The following is a 19,848-nucleotide window of genomic DNA, read 5'->3' as shown; positions in this document are numbered from 1 at the left end:
GGGGTGCTGGTCCCAGCAGGATCCTGTCCACATCTTCCCCTCCCGGTACTGTCTGCTGACCCAGACGTGGGGGTTGGGAACCAGCTGTGCAGAGGCTGACTAGGGCTCAGTCTGGATGGAGCTAGGGGTGGGCTCCAGCAGAGGTGCCTCTTTTCTTTCTCTAGAAGTTAATTTCCCAAAGGTGTGGGGACATCATCAATTTGTCCAAGGGGTGGGTGGGAGTGGATCACTGTTTTGATCTCACTAGACTTGTCCCTTGTGCTCGCTTCGGCAGCACATATACTAAAATTAGACTTGTCCCTTAACTTGGCAACCCCAGCCTAGTGACCACCCAGTGACCCTGGGTCTCCTTATCCCACTTCCTCCTCTGTCCCTCCCCCAGCCTCAACAGCAGGGATGCAGAAGCCAGGGGTGCTGGGGGAAGGACCAAACGTGAGGTGCCATTTAATTTTGCATCAACTTTTATTACCCACACTTGATCAGGGACTCGGGCGGGTGGCCCTCAGCGCTGCCCTCTTGGTCCTGCCCACTCCCCACCCCCACCCCCCCGCAGGCGTAAATTCATGAACACAGTGCACTGGGGTGTGAGGCCATAGTCCCCCAGCTGGTGCTGGTCGTCCATGGGTTTCCCCTGGAAACTCAGCCAGAACAGGTCAGCTTGTACATGCTCCTGCCGGCACACCTGCTGCTTGAGCTCAGCCACAGTCTGCGTCAGCCGGACCTCGTAGGCGGTATTGCGACCCTTGTCGTTTCTCACCAGGATGCTCAGCGGGTTGTCACAGCTCTGTACCACCAGCAGGACCGTGCTGCCAGGGCACAGGCCCTGGCTGTCAAGGGGGACCCCATCCTTCAGCACTTCGCCGGCAGGGTGGGTAACCAGGCGCTGCTGGAACACAGGCACGCCGGATTTCTGGGCTATCTGCTGCTTCAGCTCCAGGGCCAGCATGGAGTCCCTCAGGAGTACCAGGAACTCCTCACCCCCCAGCATCTTCACCTTCAGGGTCCCCGCCTGTGGGATCACACAGACTCAGAACTCGGCATCGGTCCTGGGAATGCTGCTCTTTCCTCCCCACCCTCCAGGAAAGGGACCCCAGGGGCTGGAGGCAAGCAGGGAGCGTATCCAGAAGAAAGGCCAGCCACCCACAACCATCATCTCACCTCCCCTAACTCACTAAGATGCCCCTCTGTGCCAATGCCAAGGGGATCTCAGGGTTAAACACTGGGCAGAACGTGCTTTCCAAGATCCAGACCCCAACCCGACATCAGAAAGAGACCTGTCCCTCCCCTCATGCTTAGGGACCTGGGGGAGCTCCAAGCAACTCCACTCGCCTGGCACACAGTGGGTGTTCCCCCCTGGATGACCCCAGCAGTGAAGTAGGAAAATAGACTGGTACAGAGCCCACCTGCCCCCACCTATCAAACACCCCTCACCATGACTGTGGTCTCTGGCACCGGATCTTCCACAGGCACAGACGAGTGGGCTGCCTCTCAGCTTCCAGCTCTTCTCCTGCTCGGCCCTTTTATGAACCTGAGCCGTGCACGTCAGGGGGAGTGTCCGGGAGAGAGCCTCACTAGTGGCTGAATTTAGCTTCAGTTTCAGTTTCCTTTTCCCAAGGTGTGCCCCAGTGAGTAGGAAAAACAAAACAGAATGACAAGGATAAGAGCCGGGACTATCCACGTTCCCAGGGACTCAGGACAACACCTTGCCCCAGAAACCCCCTAAATGTCCAGCACTTCAGATTCTTTACAAGATGCACGGAAGTCATAATAACATGAACTAACGATTGGAAACTTTCACTTTCCATTTTCCAATCTGCAGAATTAGTAAGCTAGGAAAACATTGCCTCAATAATTCAGAAATAACAAAATAGTGACAATCCAAACTACCCAGAGATAATCACCTTTGGTTTAAGACGGTATTTATTCAGATTGTTGGTTTTTTTATTTTATTTTATTTTGTTTTTTAAGATTTTATTTATTTGACAGAGAGAGACACAGCGAGAGAGGGAACACAAGCAGGGGGAGTGGGAGAGGGAGAAGCAGGCTTCCTGCGGAGCAGGGAGCCTGATGTGGGGCTCGATCCCAGGACCCTGGGATCATGACCTGAGCTGAAGGCAGACGCTTAATGACTGGAGCCACCCAGGCACCCCAGATTGTTGGTTTTTTTTTTTTAAATGAAAGAGATGTATCTCTTATTTTCTATAAAAATGAACTCATGCCCACTATCCAGAAAGTGAAAAGACTATTCTCAAAACGGAAGAAAATATTTGCAAATCATATGTCAGATAAGGGTCTAGTGTCCATAACATATAAAGAGCTCTTAGAACTCAACTATAAAAAGATAAACAATTCAATTTAAAATTGGGCAAATGGGGCACCTAGATAGCGCAGTCGGTTAAGCAGCCAACTTTTGGTTTCAGTTCAGGTTGTGATCTCAGGTTGTGAGGTCAAGCCGCATGTTGGGCTCTGCGCTCAGTCTGGAGTCTTCTTGGGTTTCTCTCTCCCTCTCCCCTGTTCTCTCTCTCTCAAATAAATAAGTCTTTTTTAAAAATTGGGCAAATGTTTGAATAGATATTTCTCTGTAGTAAATACATAAATGGCCAAAACCTCATGAAAAGATGCTCAACATCATTAGTCATTAGGGAAACTCAAATCAAAATCACAATGAGATACCATGTCACACCCATTATTATAGCATGACTATAATTATATTAGTATAATATAATAATAAAATAATTAAAAAAGACAATAACAAGTGTTGAGGATGTACAGAAATTGGAACCCTCACGCATTGCTCATCAGAATGTGAAATGGTGCAGTCACTGTGGAAAACAGTGTAGTCACTCCTCAAAAAGTTAAACAGGATTTTCATATGACCCAGCAATTCCACTCCTAAGTATATACCCAAAAGAATTGAACACAGGTTATCAAACAAATACTTGTACCCAAATATTCATAGCAGCACTACAATAGACAAGAGGGAGAAACTGTAGGAACAACCAGATCCATCAACAGATGGATGCATAAACAAAATATGATACACCCTCATGATGGAATATTATTGAGCCATAGAAAGGAATGAAATACTGATACTTGCTACAACATGAATGAACCTTGAAAACACTATGCTAAGTGAAAGAAGCCAGACAAAAAAGGCCACACATATTACATGATTCTATTTATATAAAATATCCACAATAGGCAAATCCATAGAATCCAGCAGTGGTTGCCTGGTGTTGGTCGGGACAGGGAATGGGGAGTGATTGCTTTATGGATATGAGGTTTCCTTTGAGGGTGATAAAACATGTCGGAACTAGACAGAGGTAATGGTTGCACAATGTTGTAAATATACTAACTGACCCTGAATTATATACTTTAAAATGGTTAAATTTTGTTATATTAATTTTACCTCAATAAAAACAAAGCCAAAAAAAATTAACTCAACCTACTCTCACCATGTTGTAAACTTCTTCATTCAAAATAGTATAACAGTATATCATAAACATTTTTCCATATTAATAGATACTTCTATGCAAGTTTTTTTTAATGGCTGCATATGTTCCCCATAGCATAGTGAATCCGTTATAGTATAGAGTGGAATTTAATCAATCCCATATTGTTAAATATTTAGGTTGTTCCCAATTTTTTGCTATTACAAATAGCACATAACAGGCATACATTAGCTAAAAATAAATAAATAAAATTTAAATAAATAAGAAGGTAAATAAATAATTTTGAAATAAAAAAGTAAAAGGGTGGAAAATAAATTTTTTGAATATGAATCTTGGCCATTTCACTTCCCCACCCCCAAAAAATATTTCATAGGGCTCCAAAATTGTGAACACACAAAAAACAGAGGGGTTTCAATTTCCTTCTTTTTATTATTTTAACTGTATAGCTCGACTCATTCCTTGTATAAATAATATTGCCATTATAAAAAGAAAACCACAAATGTTTATTGAAATAAAGAATACAGAATGTGAAAATCCCCCCCCCGCCAATCTCCCCCAGATGGCCATTATTAAACATGGTATTGATGTCTTCTGATTTCTTAATACTGACATATGGTACTAGAATCTTCATTTTCTTTTAGTTACTTCATCCCATGCCACCAGTTGTCTTCCTGCTTTTGTCAGGAGGAACTAAATGCAAACACGTTAAGGAAGCAAGCTGACAGAACCTGTCACAGTTTCCTGGGACTGTCATAACAAATTACTACAAACTGGAGACTTGAAACCTTAGCAAGAGGTCTGAAATCCAGGGGGACTAAATGACCAGTATTGTCAGACTGGTTAAAAATAATCTAATTTTATCTGGCTTGCAGAAGATGGGAATCATCTGAAATACAAGGATACAAGAAATCAGAAAGTAGAAGGATGGAAAGAAACATACCACATGGCTATTAATTCAAATGAAACAAATACGGCCATATTAACAATTCTATTAACATGTGAACAAAGAAATTTTATAGGCAAAGTGTTACAGAGACACAAAATGTCATGTAACAATAAAAAGTTGAGTTCACTGGTAAAATAAAATAATTTTAAACTTGTATGCACCTAATAATATGGCCACAAAATATATAAGCTCTAGTCACAAATATTAATATTCTACTTATGAAATGATAACAGCCACCTATAAAGGGACTTTTGGTTAATATTTTATGTCATTTACAAACTAACTTAAACTTCCTTAAACCTTTAAAACAGCATCTGTAACATTTAATATACTTGATTTTTATTTTTAAGCCATTCGACTATCTAATAACTGCAACAACAAAAAACCTTTCCAAGAGTGTCCACAGTCCTTATCACTTACACTGCACAGAGGTACTAGTCTCACAGCCCAATTCTTCTATTGGATGCAAATCTACCACTTTTTTTTTTAAAGATTTTATTTATTTATTTGACAGAGAGAGAGAACACAAGTAGGCAGAGTGGCAGGCAGAGAGAGAAGGAGAAGCAGGCTCCCCGCCGAGCAGGGAGCCCGCCGAGCAGGGAGCCCGCCGAGCAGGGAGCCCGATGCGGGGCTCGATCCCAGGACCCTGGGATCATGACCTGAGCCGAAGGCAGATGCTTAACGACTGAGCCACCCAGGCGCCCTGCAAATCTACCACTTTTACCTTTCAACAAGACACAACAGCATCTCTGCTCTCACTCAAATCTGATTCCTTTCCCCCACCTTTCCACCTGGCCAATCACAGCTCCTGAGACCATCATACTGGATGACATCTGAGGTCACCCTGGGCCACTGTGGAATGATGGGGGTGGGCTGCCCCCACAGACCTCCTGATGGACAGATGTTGGAGGTCACAGGCACACCATGACTTGCTGAGAAAGTAGCACAGAGCTTGTAGGTCACTGTGGCTGACCAGAAAAAGTGTCATCAGAGACCCTGGAAGGGGGGTGGGCAAATTTCTTAAGGAAGATTTTTGTTGAAGTGTAATTAGCTGTAAATATCTGCTGGCTGGGCTCATTAAATTGGCAGCCCCCTCCTTTCCATGTTCTCCAAGGGAGAAGTGTCACTCTGTTTTTCCACCCAGCACTAGGAAAGCTGAGCACCCCCGACCTGGGCCACAGTCTCACTGTCCAGGACCCCATTCCTCCTCATGCCAGAACCTCACCACCCACCTGGTGGGCACATCCCTCTTCTAGCCACAGCCCCTTGTAATGGGTGTCTAGGGAATGCAGGACTCAGTGAAGACCAGGAATGCAAATAAGCCTGCTGTCCCCACACTGTCCAGCAGGCTTAGAGGGCCATTCAAACAGCCCTGTGTCTGGTTCTCCCCAAAACAGACTCTGGGCTGGGGGGCTTGGCCCTCAGGGGAGTCAGGAGGTAGTCTGCAGATGAGAAAGAGTCCCCTTGCTGCAGGAATGGCTTATAGGGAGGGAGAGAAGTAGAAGGCAGACCTGAGATGTGGAGGGCTATTCTAACCTGGGGGAGGCAGTGAGTTGGAGCTGTCGTATGGGAGGAGCAAGATGGGGGGCACTCAACCTAGTTCAAACCCACAGGATCTGGTGAGGGCAATAAAGGAGCACAGCTGGACTCTGGCCCACACAGCCCTTGTGCTAGGGCTGCCAGTTGCTCAAGGGCCAGGCCTGCCCTATAATCCTATGTGGTCACTGTGTGTTAGGGACAAGTCTTCTGAGTTCAGGCCCACGTGAGAACAAGCTCTGGAGTCTTCAGTGTGGAGACCCAGGGCCAGTTGTGCTAGAAGAATGTGCCCAACCAGGCTCCCTAAAGTCCCTTGCTACTAAATGACACTTTCATCCTTTCATTCCAGACCCAGCAGGGAAGCTGCAGACACCTGACACACCCAAGGCTAATGGTGGAGGACACAAAACAGAGAAAACCTGATGGGCTGCATCTGCAGGCCCCACCTGCTCTGCGCACCCATTGAGGGGAGAAAAAGAGGTGGGGAGGGGAAGAGAAGGAAAGATCAGCTACTTTATCCTCCCTTCCCCAGGACAGAAAGCCCTGACAACCCCATGAAGTCCAGAGCCCCTGCCTTGAGCCACACCCCAATCTCCCGCCTCACCAGGTTGGGATCTGGGCCTTGGGGCCCAAGTGGGGAGGGGGAGACTCAGGGAAGGTTGGGGGAGAGGCTTCCACTGCCAGATGGAGGGGAAGAGGCCATCAGTCCCCAGTGTTAAGAAAATTATCCTAAACTTGGAAATCAGGCACAAGGAGCCTTCCTATCCTTGAAGGTCTCCCTGGAGGTGCCTTTGCTGATATTCTTGAAGTTACGGGTTAACGTGGTGTAGACATCTGTCCTACGAGACATAGAGACTTCCATCCTGGAGAAACATGGTCTTGCTGCCCCATGTGACATCTGCCAGTTTTGTACCTGACCTGTATTCCTTCCTCAAAGCCTCTTAGAACCTGCTGGTTTCCCCATTGGTGAGCTAAAGAAACACTTGACATGTGCTTACTCTGTATTTGTATGGAAGTCATGTTTTTTTTTTTTTTTTGCCTTGAAAATCACATTTTGACATCAGATATTGGAAGATATGCCTCCATTGCTTGGATGTTGGTGGGATGTTATCACCACTGATTTTGGAAAAAGATGGTATCATTGTCTGGAGGTTGAGGAGGTGCCATCTCTGTTACTCATTCATTTGGTCAACATGTCTTTATAGAGTACACACTATGTGTGCCAGGTGCTACTCCTGGACAAAATGGAATTCACATTCAAATGTGGTAGACAGACGTTGCCTGGGATAAGCTGGAACAGAAGGCATGTGTCACGGAATGTCTGGCTGTCTCAGCCAGTACAGCAGGCAACTCTCGACCTCGGGGTTGTAGGTTTGAGCCCCATGTTGGGTGTAGAGATTACTTAAAAATAAAATCTGAAAACAAAAGCATGTGCTGCCAGTATGCAGAAGAAAGAGCAGCAAAGGGGGATGTATGTCCTGAAGAGTCCCAGGCAGAGACACAGGTGCTGCAAAAGGCCTGAGGCAGGAGTGTGTCTGCTCATGTGGGGGGCAGTGAGGCTGGAGAGTAATGTCTATCATCTCCTTACAGGCTAACAACAAAGAGCGGGTGCGGAGAAGCAGGGCGTGTGGATGGCCACTGAACACACTATGCTTTCCCCAAGGAGGGGCCTGACCTGATTCTGCTTAGGCCTAACAAGATCATCGGGACACCTGTGGGAAGTAAAAGGCCTCAGGTCAGGAAGGGAGCTGGAGACCAATCAGGAGCTTCTCTGAAAATTCAGGGCAAAGGAGGTGGTGGCATGGAGTCGGTGTCAAGGGGAGCGAGGGGTCAGAAGTAGGTGTTTGGAGATATCAGGGAGTTAGAGCTGTAGGAGGCCCGATGGGCCAGGGTGGAACATGGACTCCAAGTGTCAAGGGTGGTGGCTGAATGCTGGTCTGAGAATTCCAAGAAAGGTCAGATGTAGAGGAGGCAAGGAGCCTCAGTCAGGCCCACTCGCCAGGCAGAGACTGCCCCAGTTATCTGAACAGAAAAGTTAGTGTAAAAACTTGTTCCCCAGGTCTCAGAGGACTGAACGTCATAGGAGAATATGGGGATACTGCTGAGTCAGTGGTGGTAGGAGGTTGGGCTGGAGAGAAGAGGATGGGGCTATGGAGGGTGGAGCCTGACCTCCCCACCTGTGTCCCTGTGGTCAGGACCTCCTGGTGGTGGGAATGGGGTGGGGGGGCCAGGGTGGGTGTGAAACTGAGAGCAACAGTCAAAACCCAACACCATGGGACACTATCAGGAACTTGGTTATGGACACATTGCACCTGAAATGCCTATTAGACTTAAAATCAGGTAAGGAATATGGCCTGGGGTTCATGAATAAGTCCAGGCTGGGGATACCAATCGGGGCGTCAGGAAATGGGCACAGACAGAGAGGGTGAGGAGTCATGGAGAAATCAGAAATGCAGGAGTAGGGTAATTGGGTTGACACGTCTAAGAAGCCAGTGAGGGGGGTGTAGCCACCCGGTCACTACTAGACCAGCCATAGGGACATCCTGGTGACGTTGCTGAGCGTGGTCTCCATGGTCTTGGGGCAGACTGACAGAGAGTTCAAGAGGGAGGAGAGGAGCTCAGCTGACATGGTAGGTGGTTGTTCCAGGAGCTTTGCCACAGAGAAGCTGCGGGAGGTGGAGAGTCAAGTGGGCCCTGAGAAGTTGATGTCGTGTCGTGCTTTTCTAACATGAGCAGTATGATGGGCATGGACTCACAGGGAGAGGAACTGAGGATGCGGAGAGAGGGGAGGGTGCTAGGTACCTGTCTAGTGCAGGGGGCACCCGTGCCTGCAGAGCTCTGGGGCTCAACCAGGGGACAATATGACTTGCCGGCCTCAGCTCTACATCAGATGAGAGCAGGACAAGGAGGAGGCAGTGTGGGCTCGAGGAGAGGGACCAAAAGTGTGCTAGAGTTGTTCAGGAGCACAGTGGGGAGTGGCCAGGAAATGTGAGATGCCTGGGCAGCATCAGGGCCACCTAAGGCCCATGGTCCAGAGCGTAAAGCAAGGACGATCAGAGGCTCGGCGCATCTCTGGCCACAGGCAGCTCCAGGATGCCAGAGGGTTCACATGACTGACAGAGAAGCATGACCATGGCATCTTATTCTTGAATCTGGCTGGCCTTGTTTCAGCTGATGAAATGTGGCAGAAGTTTCACTGTGTCAGTTCTGGAGCCCAGGCCTCAGGAGACCCTGAGTGTCTACTTCACCCTTCTGAAATGTTAGCCAAGCCATATGAGGAAGCTGGTCCAGCTTGTGCAGGACGGGGCCACATGGCAGAGAGCCAGAAGTCCAGTGACCACAACTCTAGTGTCCATACATGGTGCCACTTCCATCCTCGAAGCCCAGCTGACCCTCAACTGATAGCAGGTGCATGAGTGAGGCCCTGGGGAAGCCACCAGCACCACCCAGATCCATCAACTGTGCAAAGGAACCGGCAGGGGGTTGTCAAGCCACGAAGATAGCTGGGATTTAACACAGGTTACGGTTTGGCCAAGTGAATATGATGAAGCAAGAGGAGGGTTAGGGAGCAGGCACGATGGCTGGCCAGATACGTTTCTCTTGATCCAGACAGGGGAAAAGACATCAGAGGATGACGAAGCACCAACCTCGGTCTTATCCAAGGACTGCTGATTTCAGCGGGGATGAAGGGGGGTGGAGGACGTGAGCTTCGAGGCTGGGAAGTTGTCAGGGAATGTGAGCCTTGAGGTTAGGCCGTGGAAGGGTTGCAGTTGTGAGAAGGACCCTGGCCAGGGAAGTGAGTGGCCAAGTGGAGAGGTGAAAGGACTGCTGAAGGGGAGGATGTCCAGAAGGTTGGAGAATCATCTTTGTGGATTTTGAAATCACCAGAAACTATGGTAGGAGTGGGTGGGGAAAGTGACGGAATCAGGACTAAAACACATGGGAAATGAGACAAGGCCCCCAGGCGCCGAGACAACTTCAACAAGGTAAGGTGTGATAATACAAGGTTGAAAGCTGGGGCTTTTGTGGTAGAGAAGAGACTGGTCTGGAAGTTCCAAAGAGGAAGGACAAGGAAGCTCACCTTTCCCCAGGTGCAGTGGTCCAAGAACAGTGAACAGCAGTACCCACAGGAGCCATCCTATGCAGACAGGAATTGGGAGGAGATTCTGTCATTTCCCAGGTTGGAGAGATATGACTTCCCAAATATGGAGAGGTGTCAGCACTCAGATTTTGGAGAAAGATATTAACAATGCCCAGACCATGGGGAAGATGCTGTCACTCAGCATGTGCTGGGTGGGGAGCGAATGCTCTCCCTGCCCACTATTCAGGGTAGCTGAGGGAAGCTGTGTCAGGTCCATAGCCTGTAAGGGTGGAAGACACCCTCTTGGCCACGGAGGATGAGGACTGTCCTGGAACCTCAAACCTCAACATCAGCAAGCTGTGCTCCTGGCCTCTACCTGGGTCCTGGGCATTTGATTACCTCGTCGCTACCTTGCATCCTGGTTTCCATCAGCCCTGGCCTTTGTCATTTGCTGGACTCCAGCAAACACTGATGAAAGACTTAGCCCCCAGCTGCCACTTTGCAGGAGAGAACCTACAATGGTTCTAGCCTGGTCACTTGACAGCTCTGGTCCCAGCTGCCTGAATCAATGGGCTGATGCCTCTTGGCAGGAGAGGTGGGAGCAGACTCTAAGAAGGGTGCATGGGGGACAGGGGCGGGTGGTGGTCTATGGTGTCTCTGATGTACTGGAATCTATGTGCCAGAGGAATGTGAGGGCCAGGGTGTAAATGCAGTTGGCATCCCCGTGTCAGAGGTTGGGGGGTGGGGTGTGCACAAACAGCACTTCGCAAGCCCTCGAAGCCATGGGTTGCATGTTGTCATGTGGAATGCTGTTTCAGTGGCCAGATGTGAGACCTCCACCCCCACGAGGCTAGAGCCCCATGTCTGGCCTAGAAGACACCTCTGTCTTTCCTCACAAACTCCCCCACTGACTTTCCTGCTTTGCTCCCCCGCAATGGCCATCAGTGGACCCTGCAGATGCCCCCTGGGCCATCAGCCTTTTGGGGCTTGGCCCACTCGGGCCTGGGTCCAGGAAGACAGACAGGCCTTTGATGGCTCCCAAGAAGCATCTCATCAGATGGAAAGCCACGGTTCAAAGCCACTGAGCATCTGTAAATGCTAAAGAAAATAAGGAAAGGCGCGCCTGCGTGGCTCAGTCAGTTAAGTGTCTGCCTTCGGCTCAGGTCATGATCCCAGGGTCCTGGGATCGAGCCCCGCATCGGGCTCCCTGCTCGGTGGGAGGCCTGCTTCTCCCTCTCCCACTCTCCCTGCTTGTGTTCCCTCTCTCGCTGTGTCTCTCTCTGTCAAAGAAACAAATAAAATCTCTGGGGAAAAAAAAAGAAAATAAGGAAAAAGGACAGGGAAGAAGGGGTGGGTGGGAGGAAAAGGCCACTGTCCCTGGGTCCAGGGCTTGGTCCATCCCAGCTATTCCAGTTACTACCGCTATGTAACAAATGTCATAGTAAACAACTGTCCCACTCTGTGAATCCAGAACTGGAACAGAGCATGCAGGGGCAGCTGGGAAGATGTGAAATGAGTGGCGACAGCAACTTCAGGTTAGGGTCATTTGGAGGTGTTTCACTAATGTGTGTGGCAGCTGAGACCACTGGGCCGCTGGCTGCAACACCCACACAAGGCCTTTCCATGGGACCTCTCCTTGTGGCCTGTCCATGGGGCCAGTTTGTGCTTCCTTACAGAGAAAGTTTGAGGGACAAGGGCCCAGAGGGACATGACCATACAGACCGTGGGGGTGTGGCCCTGTGGGAAAGACACAGTGGGGGTGTAGGTGATTACAATATTGGGAAAGCGTACCTTGCTCTTGCCTCTGGAGGGCTCCTTGCTGGGACTGAGGCTGGGAAGGCCAAGACACAGGCCCCTGGAGACCCTGGATGGGGAGCATCCTTTCCTTTCTGGCAGGCCTCTGAGGATGAGCCTAGGGGGTGCTCAAAGTGTGGAGAGCACTATGGGGCATATGATGAAGCTGAGTACAGGCATCTCCTCCCTGCCTCAGTCTCCCCTCTGTTCAGTTCTAGCCCACCCGGCTTCCCTGAGGCAGTAACAACGAGGTAGCTGACATATACCCAGTTCTCACTACATGCTGGGTACCTTCAGAATAGATCTCATTTATCTTCCCAATAATCCTGGGATAAATAGATGACCCACTCTACAGGTGCGGAAGCAGGTACAGGAAGGTAAGTCATCCCATCTAACAACTAGTCAGGGAAAGGATAGCAAGAACGTCGTTCCTCAGGCCTCTCCTTTCCGTCTGAACTCCTGCCTGTCTGACCTGCGCGCAAGGCTGGGGGCCGCCCAGAGCCCAGCAGCACCGGGCAACTCCCAAGGGGAGGAGTCGTCTCCAGTGGCCACTGGGGGCGCTCGCGGGCTTCTGTCCTCTGCAATCTCCGCGACCTCCTGGACAGCAGGACTGGTCCCAGCTGCCCCTGCACTGGACCGGTCGGCGCTCCCAGGGCTCTTTGTGCTAGCAGCGGCCCCTCCTCAGATTCCTTCCTGACCCCAGCTGCTTTCCAAGGCCCCTCCACTCCCCCGCACGCTCCTCTAGGCGGGAAAGGGGAAAAATGGGTAGCCTCATCTAGGTGCCTGTGTAGAAGTGATTGTGTGGTGGTGAGGACCTGAGCTGCCCCATGCCCCGCCCCGGCGCCGGAGGAGGGGGGGCATCGGTGGAGGGCAGGCGGGGACTTCGCTTGACACTACACTAGAATCAGCCTCAGAAAGGAAAGAAGGCCTCTGGTGGGGGCCAGAGTGGGACCCGGAAATGGGTATCGATTGGGACAGGGGCCAGCCGTGGACACCCACTATGTAGACCCACAGCAGTTGAGCTGACCCATCGAGGCTCGCCATTCGGCTCACTTCATTGCTCAGAAAAGCCCCCCAAGGCTCTCCCAGACCACTCCTGGGGTCAGGAGCCTCCAGGTCCCTGTGCCTCTGCCTGCCCCTTCCCCACCTCCCTCGGCCCCCATGGCCCCTTTGCCACCCTGGGGATGCCATTCCCTCCCCCTGGGGCCTTGCAGAGCTGCCTTCTCCCCAGAAGATCCCACCACAGAGAAGACTTCCGAACACCCCATCAAAAGAAGGGTTTCCTCTCCCCCAGCAGCCCACCCATTTCTTTTCTTTTTTTTTTTTTTTAAAGATTTTATTTATTTATTTGAGAGAGAGAATGAGAGACAGAGCACGAGAGGGAAGAGGGCAGAGGGAGAAGCAGACCCCCTGCTGAGCAGGGAGCCCGACATGGGACTCGATCCCGGGACTCCAGGATCATGACCCGAGCCGAAGGCAGTCGCTTAACCAACTGAGCCACCCAGGTGCCCCAGCCCACCCATGTCTATCACTTATAACAGAATGATTATTTTTGCTTGCCATCTCCCCCAGCACCTGATTAGAAGCCCCAGGAGGGGCTTCCCCAGCTCCAGCGGCTGGCCAGGCCCACAGTGGGCCTCCGGAAATGTCTATGGGATGGATGCCACACTGCTGCAAGGCCACAGTGGACTGGGGACCCTGAGTACTCAAAAGACTATGGCCCTGTGACATAATTCAAAATGAAAACAATATCGAACAGGAAAATAATATAGTCCTGTTTCTCCCGCTGTGCCACTTCAAAATAAACAGGTTTTAACAATTGCTGCTCATTTTTTGTGAGCCCTACTTTGCTGATACTTAGCCCACTATTGTGTGATCTAGAAGAGTGGGATATCTGCGGCTCCGTGACATCACCTCATCTGGCTTGTATCATCACTGCCCTTCACCCTGAGAAGTCACCTCTGATTATCTGGTGGCATTGCAAGCCTGGCCAGTGATACCCTTACATTCTGTTGCGTGACATCTTTCTGCCTGATCCGTGACATCGCTCTACCTGTCCTGCAATATCACCCTCATCGTTCTATGCCATAATTTAGTTGTCCTGTGACACCACCCTGCCTGCCTCAAGACTTCAGCCAGCTGACCTCTCTCCTGCCCAGAGGCTGGTGTTCCACGTTCACTGTGTAATAGGCCTTGAGTAGGTGTGCAGGTGGTGGGGGTCCTGAGAGGCCGAGCACGCGGCAGGTCAGATGAGGCTGTGCAGAGACCCTTGGCCCCGAGCGGGGACCCGCGACTGCGGAGGAAAACGGTAGAGGCACGTGGGCCAAGCCTCGCCTACTCCTCAGGGGCGCCTGACCCAATTCCCCCTTGCGACTTCTCCTTTCAGATTTCCCGCGCCGCCCGCCGCGAACTCTGCGCCCCATCTCCACCCCGGGCCCCGTTGGGTCTGAATGGGAGCCTCGCGCCCAGCCTGGGAGATGCGCTGCCCCGGGCAGTCCAAAGAGGCCCCGTCCCGGCGCAGAGCTCGGGACGCGGCCGCAGAGGAGGGGGCCCGGCGATTTTCCCGCTTCGTCCCGGCGTAGCTAGAGGCGGGCGCGGGCAGGGCGCCTCTGCTTGCCTTTGTCGCGGGCCGGGTTGGTGGGCAGGGAGCCTAGGCGTGACTGACATTTGGCGGGGGTGGCAGCCGGGGGTGGGCGGCCCAGCGCAGGGCCCGGGCCGGGGGGGGGAGGGGGGGCGGGGGCGGCGGGGGCGGGCGGGCGGAGCGCAGCCTCTCATTGGCTGGCGAGAGTGTGGGAAAGAATGCCGAGCGGGGTTCACACACCCTGCGGCCGCGCGGCCTTAAATAGCCGAGCGGCTGGCAAGTCTTCGCGCGGGCCTGCAGCCTGGGACCTGATTGAGAAGAACAGGGGACGCCACGCGCCCGCCAGCCCGCGGCGGCGCAGTCCGCCTGGCTCCGGAGGCGCGGGGGCGCACCATGCCTGCAGACACCCCAGGGAAGCCGAGAGCCTCGCCGCTGGCAGGAGCGCCGGCCAGCGCCAACAGAACCCCGAATAAGCCCCGAAGCGCGGCTGAGCACCGAAAGGTGGGGACCTGGCGGGGCGTGGGTTGGGAGGCGTGGGGTGGGACGGACGGATGCGGGACTCAGCCACAGCCCGACCCACAGTCCTCCAAGCCGGTCATGGAGAAGCGGCGCCGAGCGCGCATCAACGAAAGCCTCGCGCAGCTCAAGACCCTCATCCTGGACGCCTTCAGGAAGGATGTAAGTGGGGGTCGGGAGGTGAGGTCGAGGGGCGGAGGTGCGGAGCTCGGAAGTCTTGGCGCACTAATGGGTTGCAAGCCTCCTCCACCCGCCCTACCCCCAGAGTTCCCGCCATTCGAAGCTGGAGAAAGCAGACATCCTGGAGATGACCGTGAGGCACCTGCAGAGCCTGCGACGTGTGCAGGTGACAGGTGAGGCGAGGGCAGCAGTGACGTGGGGGGGGGGGTGACCGGGAGGCGCACAAGACCACCCGAGCGGGAACCGACCGCCTGTCCCCTGCCGCCCCCGCAGCCGCGCTCAGCGCTGACCCCGCCGTCCTGGGCAAGTACCGCGCCGGCTTCAATGAGTGTCTAGCGGAGGTGAATCGCTTCTTGGCCGGCTGCGAGGGCGTCCCGGCCGACGTGCGTTCTCGCCTGCTTGGCCACCTGGCCGCCTGCCTGGGCCAGCTGGGGCCGTCGCGCCGCCCGGCTCCACCGTCCCCCGCTGCGGAGGCCCGGGCGCCCGAGCTCTACGCCGGTTGCCCGCCGCTCCTGGCATTCGACCGCCCCTTACCCCTGCTGCGCCCTGGGTCTGCCTTCGCGTTGCGGCTCTCTCCAGGCCTGACTGGGGAGCCCCCCAACGCCCCTAGGGCGGGGCTGCAGAACCGGGGCGCGCCATGGAGGCCGTGGCTGCGGTGAGGCCTCGACCCTCAGACTGTAACGGAGGCTGCACCCCGTTCTAGGGCCGTGGCCTTTGCTGAGTGTACCAGAGAATATTTGTTTCCAGAGGCCAGGTCGAGAGAGTTTTGATATTTTTTTGTCTTTGTGAAGACTTTAGTCTGGCGTTTCTTTCAGCCCTTAGTTCTGGGGTGGGGGTGGGGGGCTCTCTGCTGGTTGCGTTGTGCTGGACTTCTGGGGTGGGCCTGCGGGTGGCCCTTCCCCAGGCTCTTGTAAAGACCCCGTGCCGGCCGGTCCTCTAGCCCAGGGCTTGGTCGGTGGACCTGCCTCTGTGCAGTAGCCAGCCACCCTCCTGGAAGTGTGGGTGATGTGGGAAGCCACTCAGGAAAGTGACAGTCATCACATTTCCCACAACGTATCCCATTGTTGGAAACCAGTCTGGTGGCATCACTGGGCAAGGATTTTTGTTTGTTTTTTAAGGTACCTTATCCCACTCCCACTCCTGTGGACCTTGGAAGGTGAAGACATTGTCACACTCTTGTCCTGGGCCACTGGGCATGGCGAGAGGTGATCATGCCCTGAGGCTTCAGTTCTGGCTTGGTCCGCTTCCTACTTTATTCTCATGGTTCAACACAAAGCTGCCTGGACTGAGCCTGCCCCAGGCCAGTGTCTGGTCAGGAGACGAGTGCCAGCAGGAGAGGGTGACTGAGTCCTGAGGACAGGGAACTGGGGCAAGACTGGCCAAGAGCACTTAGTGCCAAGATTTGGGGGGGGTGGTAACTCTCCTACCAGAGTCCAGTCCTGCTGTGTGCCCTGGGAGGGGAGGTCTCCCCCCTGGTGGGGAAAGATTGGAGGGTCGTCCTGCCCATGTCTCTGCTCTGAGCACCCGCTGTGTGGCAGCCCTACAGTCCTGGGCAGTAATGCTGAGCAGCATCGGACATCAGCCCTGGAGTCACCGTCCTGCGGTCCCAGGTCTCCCTGAGCTGCTGCTGGGCACTGGACTCCGGTTGTAATGAGGGGGTGATCTGAATCATACAAGCTGAGACTGGAGTGTCTCATCCTGAGCCCATCTGAGGCTGAGCCAAGACTTATTTCCCAAGTGCAGCTGAATTCATCAGATGGTTGCCGGCCGCCTGCCTGGCCAGGGCCCATCAAGGAGAAAGAGGGTGAGTCACTGCTAGAGGTTAGCCTGCTTCTCCTCCAGTGGCTTCCATGGCTGTGTCACAGGCAGGATTCACCTGGGCTCTCCTGCGGGGACCTCCAGATCCCCACCAAGCAAGTCACCCCCTGCCCTCTGGTTTCCTTGCCCATCACCCCAAGACTCAATGGCCTGGGTCAGTGGTCCTAGATGGTGGCAACCACATGGGCCAGGTACTGTATCCTTGGACATAGACACACTCTGTGATCCTGGCCCTGGGGGAGCCCAGGGGAACTCTGAAGGAAGGTCTTCTTTCTTCAGAGCTGTGGCATCAGCAGTAATGTGGGGGAGGAATAGTTGATCATGCCTGGGAAGCCCTCTTGGGCAGGAGACTAGCACAGAGTCTGTTGCTGAAGCTAGAAGCTCAGCTTGGCTGGGAAAGGGGAGCTGCTCAGGGCCTCAGTGCAGAAGCTGGGGGGGGTGCTTTGGGATGTGAAGCCTGGGGGGTGGGTAGGGGGGTGTTTAGGGTCTGTACAAAGCTGGGGCCCACACATCCTGCAGGAAAAAGAGGGACCTCCCTGCCTGTGTGGTTAAAGGAAAAAGGGCCACCTGGGGAAATCACCTGGAACTTGGGCCATCATGCTCTCCCTCCTCCCATGACAGGGCAGTGATAACTCTAGACCAGATCCATGGGCTCCCATTCCCTCCCTGCCTTACTTCCTGTCCTTCCCACCCCCACTCCCGTGCCGCATTTTACTTCTTATTTCTGGTAATCTCAACACTTGCCAAAGGGAGCTTTGGAATGAGGACCCATGAAGGACCTCTCAGGCCCTGTGGGGGACCACACACAGTTCCTCAGACAGGCAAGCTCCCTCCTGCTGTCTGTCCCTTTGAACTCAACCTCCCCGCTGGAATTCTTTCCCCACTTTCCCACTGGAGGCAGCCATCCCAGGCTCTGTGGGCTCCAGAGGCTAAGGCCATGTCTGTCACTCACTTTGTCCCCAACACCTGCTCGGAACAGTTGGATTCATACTGACCTGATTAACTGAATGAAAGACGGAGTCAGGAGGTTTGGGAAGGGTTTTTGAAGTATAGTGGATATACAGTGTTACATTAATTTCAGGTGCACAACACACTGATTCGACAATTGCATACCTTAGACCGTGCTCACCACTATAAGAGTGGTCACCATCTGTCAGGGTACAGGATTATTGCCCATATTCCCTATTCTGTATTTTTCATCTTTGTGATTTATTTATTATATACATGGAAGTTTGTACCTTCTAATCCCCTTTGCCTGTTTCACCCATCCCCCATCCACCTTTCCTCTGAGAACCACCAGTTTGTTCTATGTATTTAGGAGTATTTTTTTTTTTTTAAGATTTTATTTTTAAGTAATCTCTACACCCAGGATGGGACTCGAACTCACAACCCCGAGATCAAGAGTTGTATGCTCCACCAGCTAAGTCAGCCAGGCACCCCAAGAGTATTTTTTGTTTGTTTGCTTGTCTTGTTTTATAGATTCCACGTATAAGTGAAACATATGGTATTTATTTTTTTCTGTCTGAATTATTTCACTTAGCATAATACCTTCTAGGTCTATCTATGTTGTCATAAATGGCAAGATTCCATTGTTTTTTGCGGCTGAGAGGGGTGTCTATTTTTTTTTAAGATTTTATTTTATTTGAGAGAGAGCGTGCACACGTGTGTGTGTGTGTGTGAGAGAGAGAGAGGAGGGCCAGAGGGACAAGCAGACTCCTGACTCAGGGCTCGTGGGGTGGAGGTGGGGGTGCTTCACCCCAGGACCCTGAGATCATGAACTGAGCTAAAGTCAGCTGCTTAACCGCTCAACCAACTGAGCCACCACAGGCACCTCTGGCTGAGAAGGGTGTCGTTTTTGTTTAGATTAGGGAGGTCTGAGGAAGCACAGCTCAGGCTGAAGCTGGCCTTCTCCCCAGGCTGCCCCTTTTTAGCAGCTGAGGGCACCTGGGTCTTCAGAACAGCATCCTCAGCGTCTGGGTGGCTCAGATGGTTAATTGTCTGCATTCGGCTTGGGTCATGATCCCAGAGTCCTGGTATCGAGTCCCTCAACCCTCTCCCTGCTCAGTGGGGGAACCTGCTTCTCCCTCTCCCTCTTCTGTTCCCCCTGCTTGTGCTCTCTTGCTCTCTCTGTCAAATAAATAAAATCTTAAAACAAACAAACAGCATCCTTGTCTCCAGCTGTGGAAGGAACCCCAACTCCCCCCACACCCAGTCCAGTGGACCCCCTCAAGTGCTTTCCTACAGACCTCAGTGGGGAGATTTCTGGCCTAAACGTGGGAGTAACCCCCTCACACCAGGGGTTCTCCTTCCTACCCTCCCCACTCTTCCACCCATTTCCTGCTCCGCCCCTCTCCTTCACTGCCCCAAGACGGGCTCCTGGTTATTTCCCTGTCCCTGATCTCGGAGCCACCCACCCAGCTATTTTTATCTTGGCTTTTGTCTTACAGACACTTCCTGCTGAATAATAGATGAAGCACCTTCTCCTGTCAAGGCTATGTGGTAGGGGTGGGGGAGGAATCAGGACCTCCTCCTGGGGAGGAGGCTAGAAGGCCTCCTGATCATTTCCCCTCCACCGGGAGGTGGAGTCTCGTTCAGTGTCTGGGGTCTCCTTCCAGCCCAGTTCCTGGCAAAGACCAAGAGCCAATAAATGTTTGCTAAATTCATGTGCATGGTCAGCAGAACTGCCTGCCTCTGTGGGTATGGGATCCCTGTGTGTCTGTGTCCTATCTGCCTGTGGGGCCAGGGCTTGGGGACTGAACAATGACAGCAAATCATGGGTGTTAGAAATTTGGAGAAAGAATCGGTCCCTATGGTGACAGAAGTCGGCCCGTGAAACTGCGGTCAATTGGAAATTCAGAGTGGGGGGAGGGCTGGGCTGTTTGGAGCCCTGGTTTGTGTTAGCTCCCCGATCAAAGCTCCAGTGGATCCCTGATTATCTCCAGGC

The 19,848-nt window shown here is 52.6% G+C and overlaps 2 protein-coding genes across 5 annotated transcripts; one reads left to right on the top strand and one right to left on the bottom strand.

The window, feature by feature from the left end:
- Positions 1 to 443: 443 nt before the first annotated feature.
- Positions 444 to 1,570, bottom strand: ISG15 (ISG15 ubiquitin like modifier). Its single transcript, XM_006732425.3, has 2 exons — positions 1,432 to 1,570; positions 444 to 1,009 (listed from the first exon to the last, which is right to left on the bottom strand). The coding sequence occupies exons 1-2, from the start codon at positions 1,432 to 1,434 to the stop codon at positions 503 to 505; spliced, it is 510 nt and encodes a 169-aa protein (XP_006732488.1). The 5' UTR covers positions 1,435 to 1,570; the 3' UTR covers positions 444 to 502.
- A 13,080-nt stretch (positions 1,571 to 14,650) lies between these two features.
- On the top strand, positions 14,651 to 19,567 carry HES4 (hes family bHLH transcription factor 4). 4 transcript variants are annotated; one of them, XR_004075368.2, is made up of 4 exons: positions 14,651 to 15,068; positions 15,172 to 15,259; positions 15,360 to 16,890; positions 19,352 to 19,567. XR_004075368.2 is itself a non-coding variant. In XM_031027149.2 (4 exons), the coding sequence occupies exons 1-4, from the start codon at positions 14,784 to 14,786 to the stop codon at positions 15,743 to 15,745; spliced, it is 678 nt and encodes a 225-aa protein (XP_030883009.1). In that variant the 5' UTR covers positions 14,652 to 14,783; the 3' UTR covers positions 15,746 to 19,567. The 4 variants fall into 4 exon arrangements, 3 of the variants coding, with proteins under 3 accessions (XP_081673357.1, XP_030883009.1, XP_081673358.1); XM_031027149.2 differs by having other exon boundaries at positions 14,652 to 14,891; positions 14,973 to 15,068; positions 15,360 to 19,567; XM_081817232.1 differs by having other exon boundaries at positions 14,652 to 14,891; positions 14,961 to 15,068; positions 15,360 to 19,567.
- Positions 19,568 to 19,848: the final 281 nt, after the last annotated feature.

This window comes from Leptonychotes weddellii, chromosome 4 (genome assembly GCF_054177405.1).
Source record: "Leptonychotes weddellii isolate Sample4059 chromosome 4, ASM5417740v2, whole genome shotgun sequence".
NCBI classification, from domain to species: domain Eukaryota; kingdom Metazoa; phylum Chordata; class Mammalia; order Carnivora; family Phocidae; genus Leptonychotes; species Leptonychotes weddellii.
Note: the sequence above shows the minus strand (reverse complement) of the source record. Positions and strands in the feature narration are given on the sequence as shown.

Coding starts and splice junctions, on each gene's coding strand:
- HES4 (XM_081817231.1), top strand. CDS start 14,784: ATGCCTGCAGACACCCCAGGGAAGCCGAGAGCCTCGCCGCTGGCAGGA. Junction 15,069..15,171: donor TGGACGCCTTCAGGAAGGAT/GTAAGTGGGGGT, acceptor CCCTACCCCCAG/AGTTCCCGCCATTCGAAGCT. Junction 15,260..15,359: donor GCGACGTGTGCAGGTGACAG/GTGAGGCGAGGG, acceptor CCGCCCCCGCAG/CCGCGCTCAGCGCTGACCCC.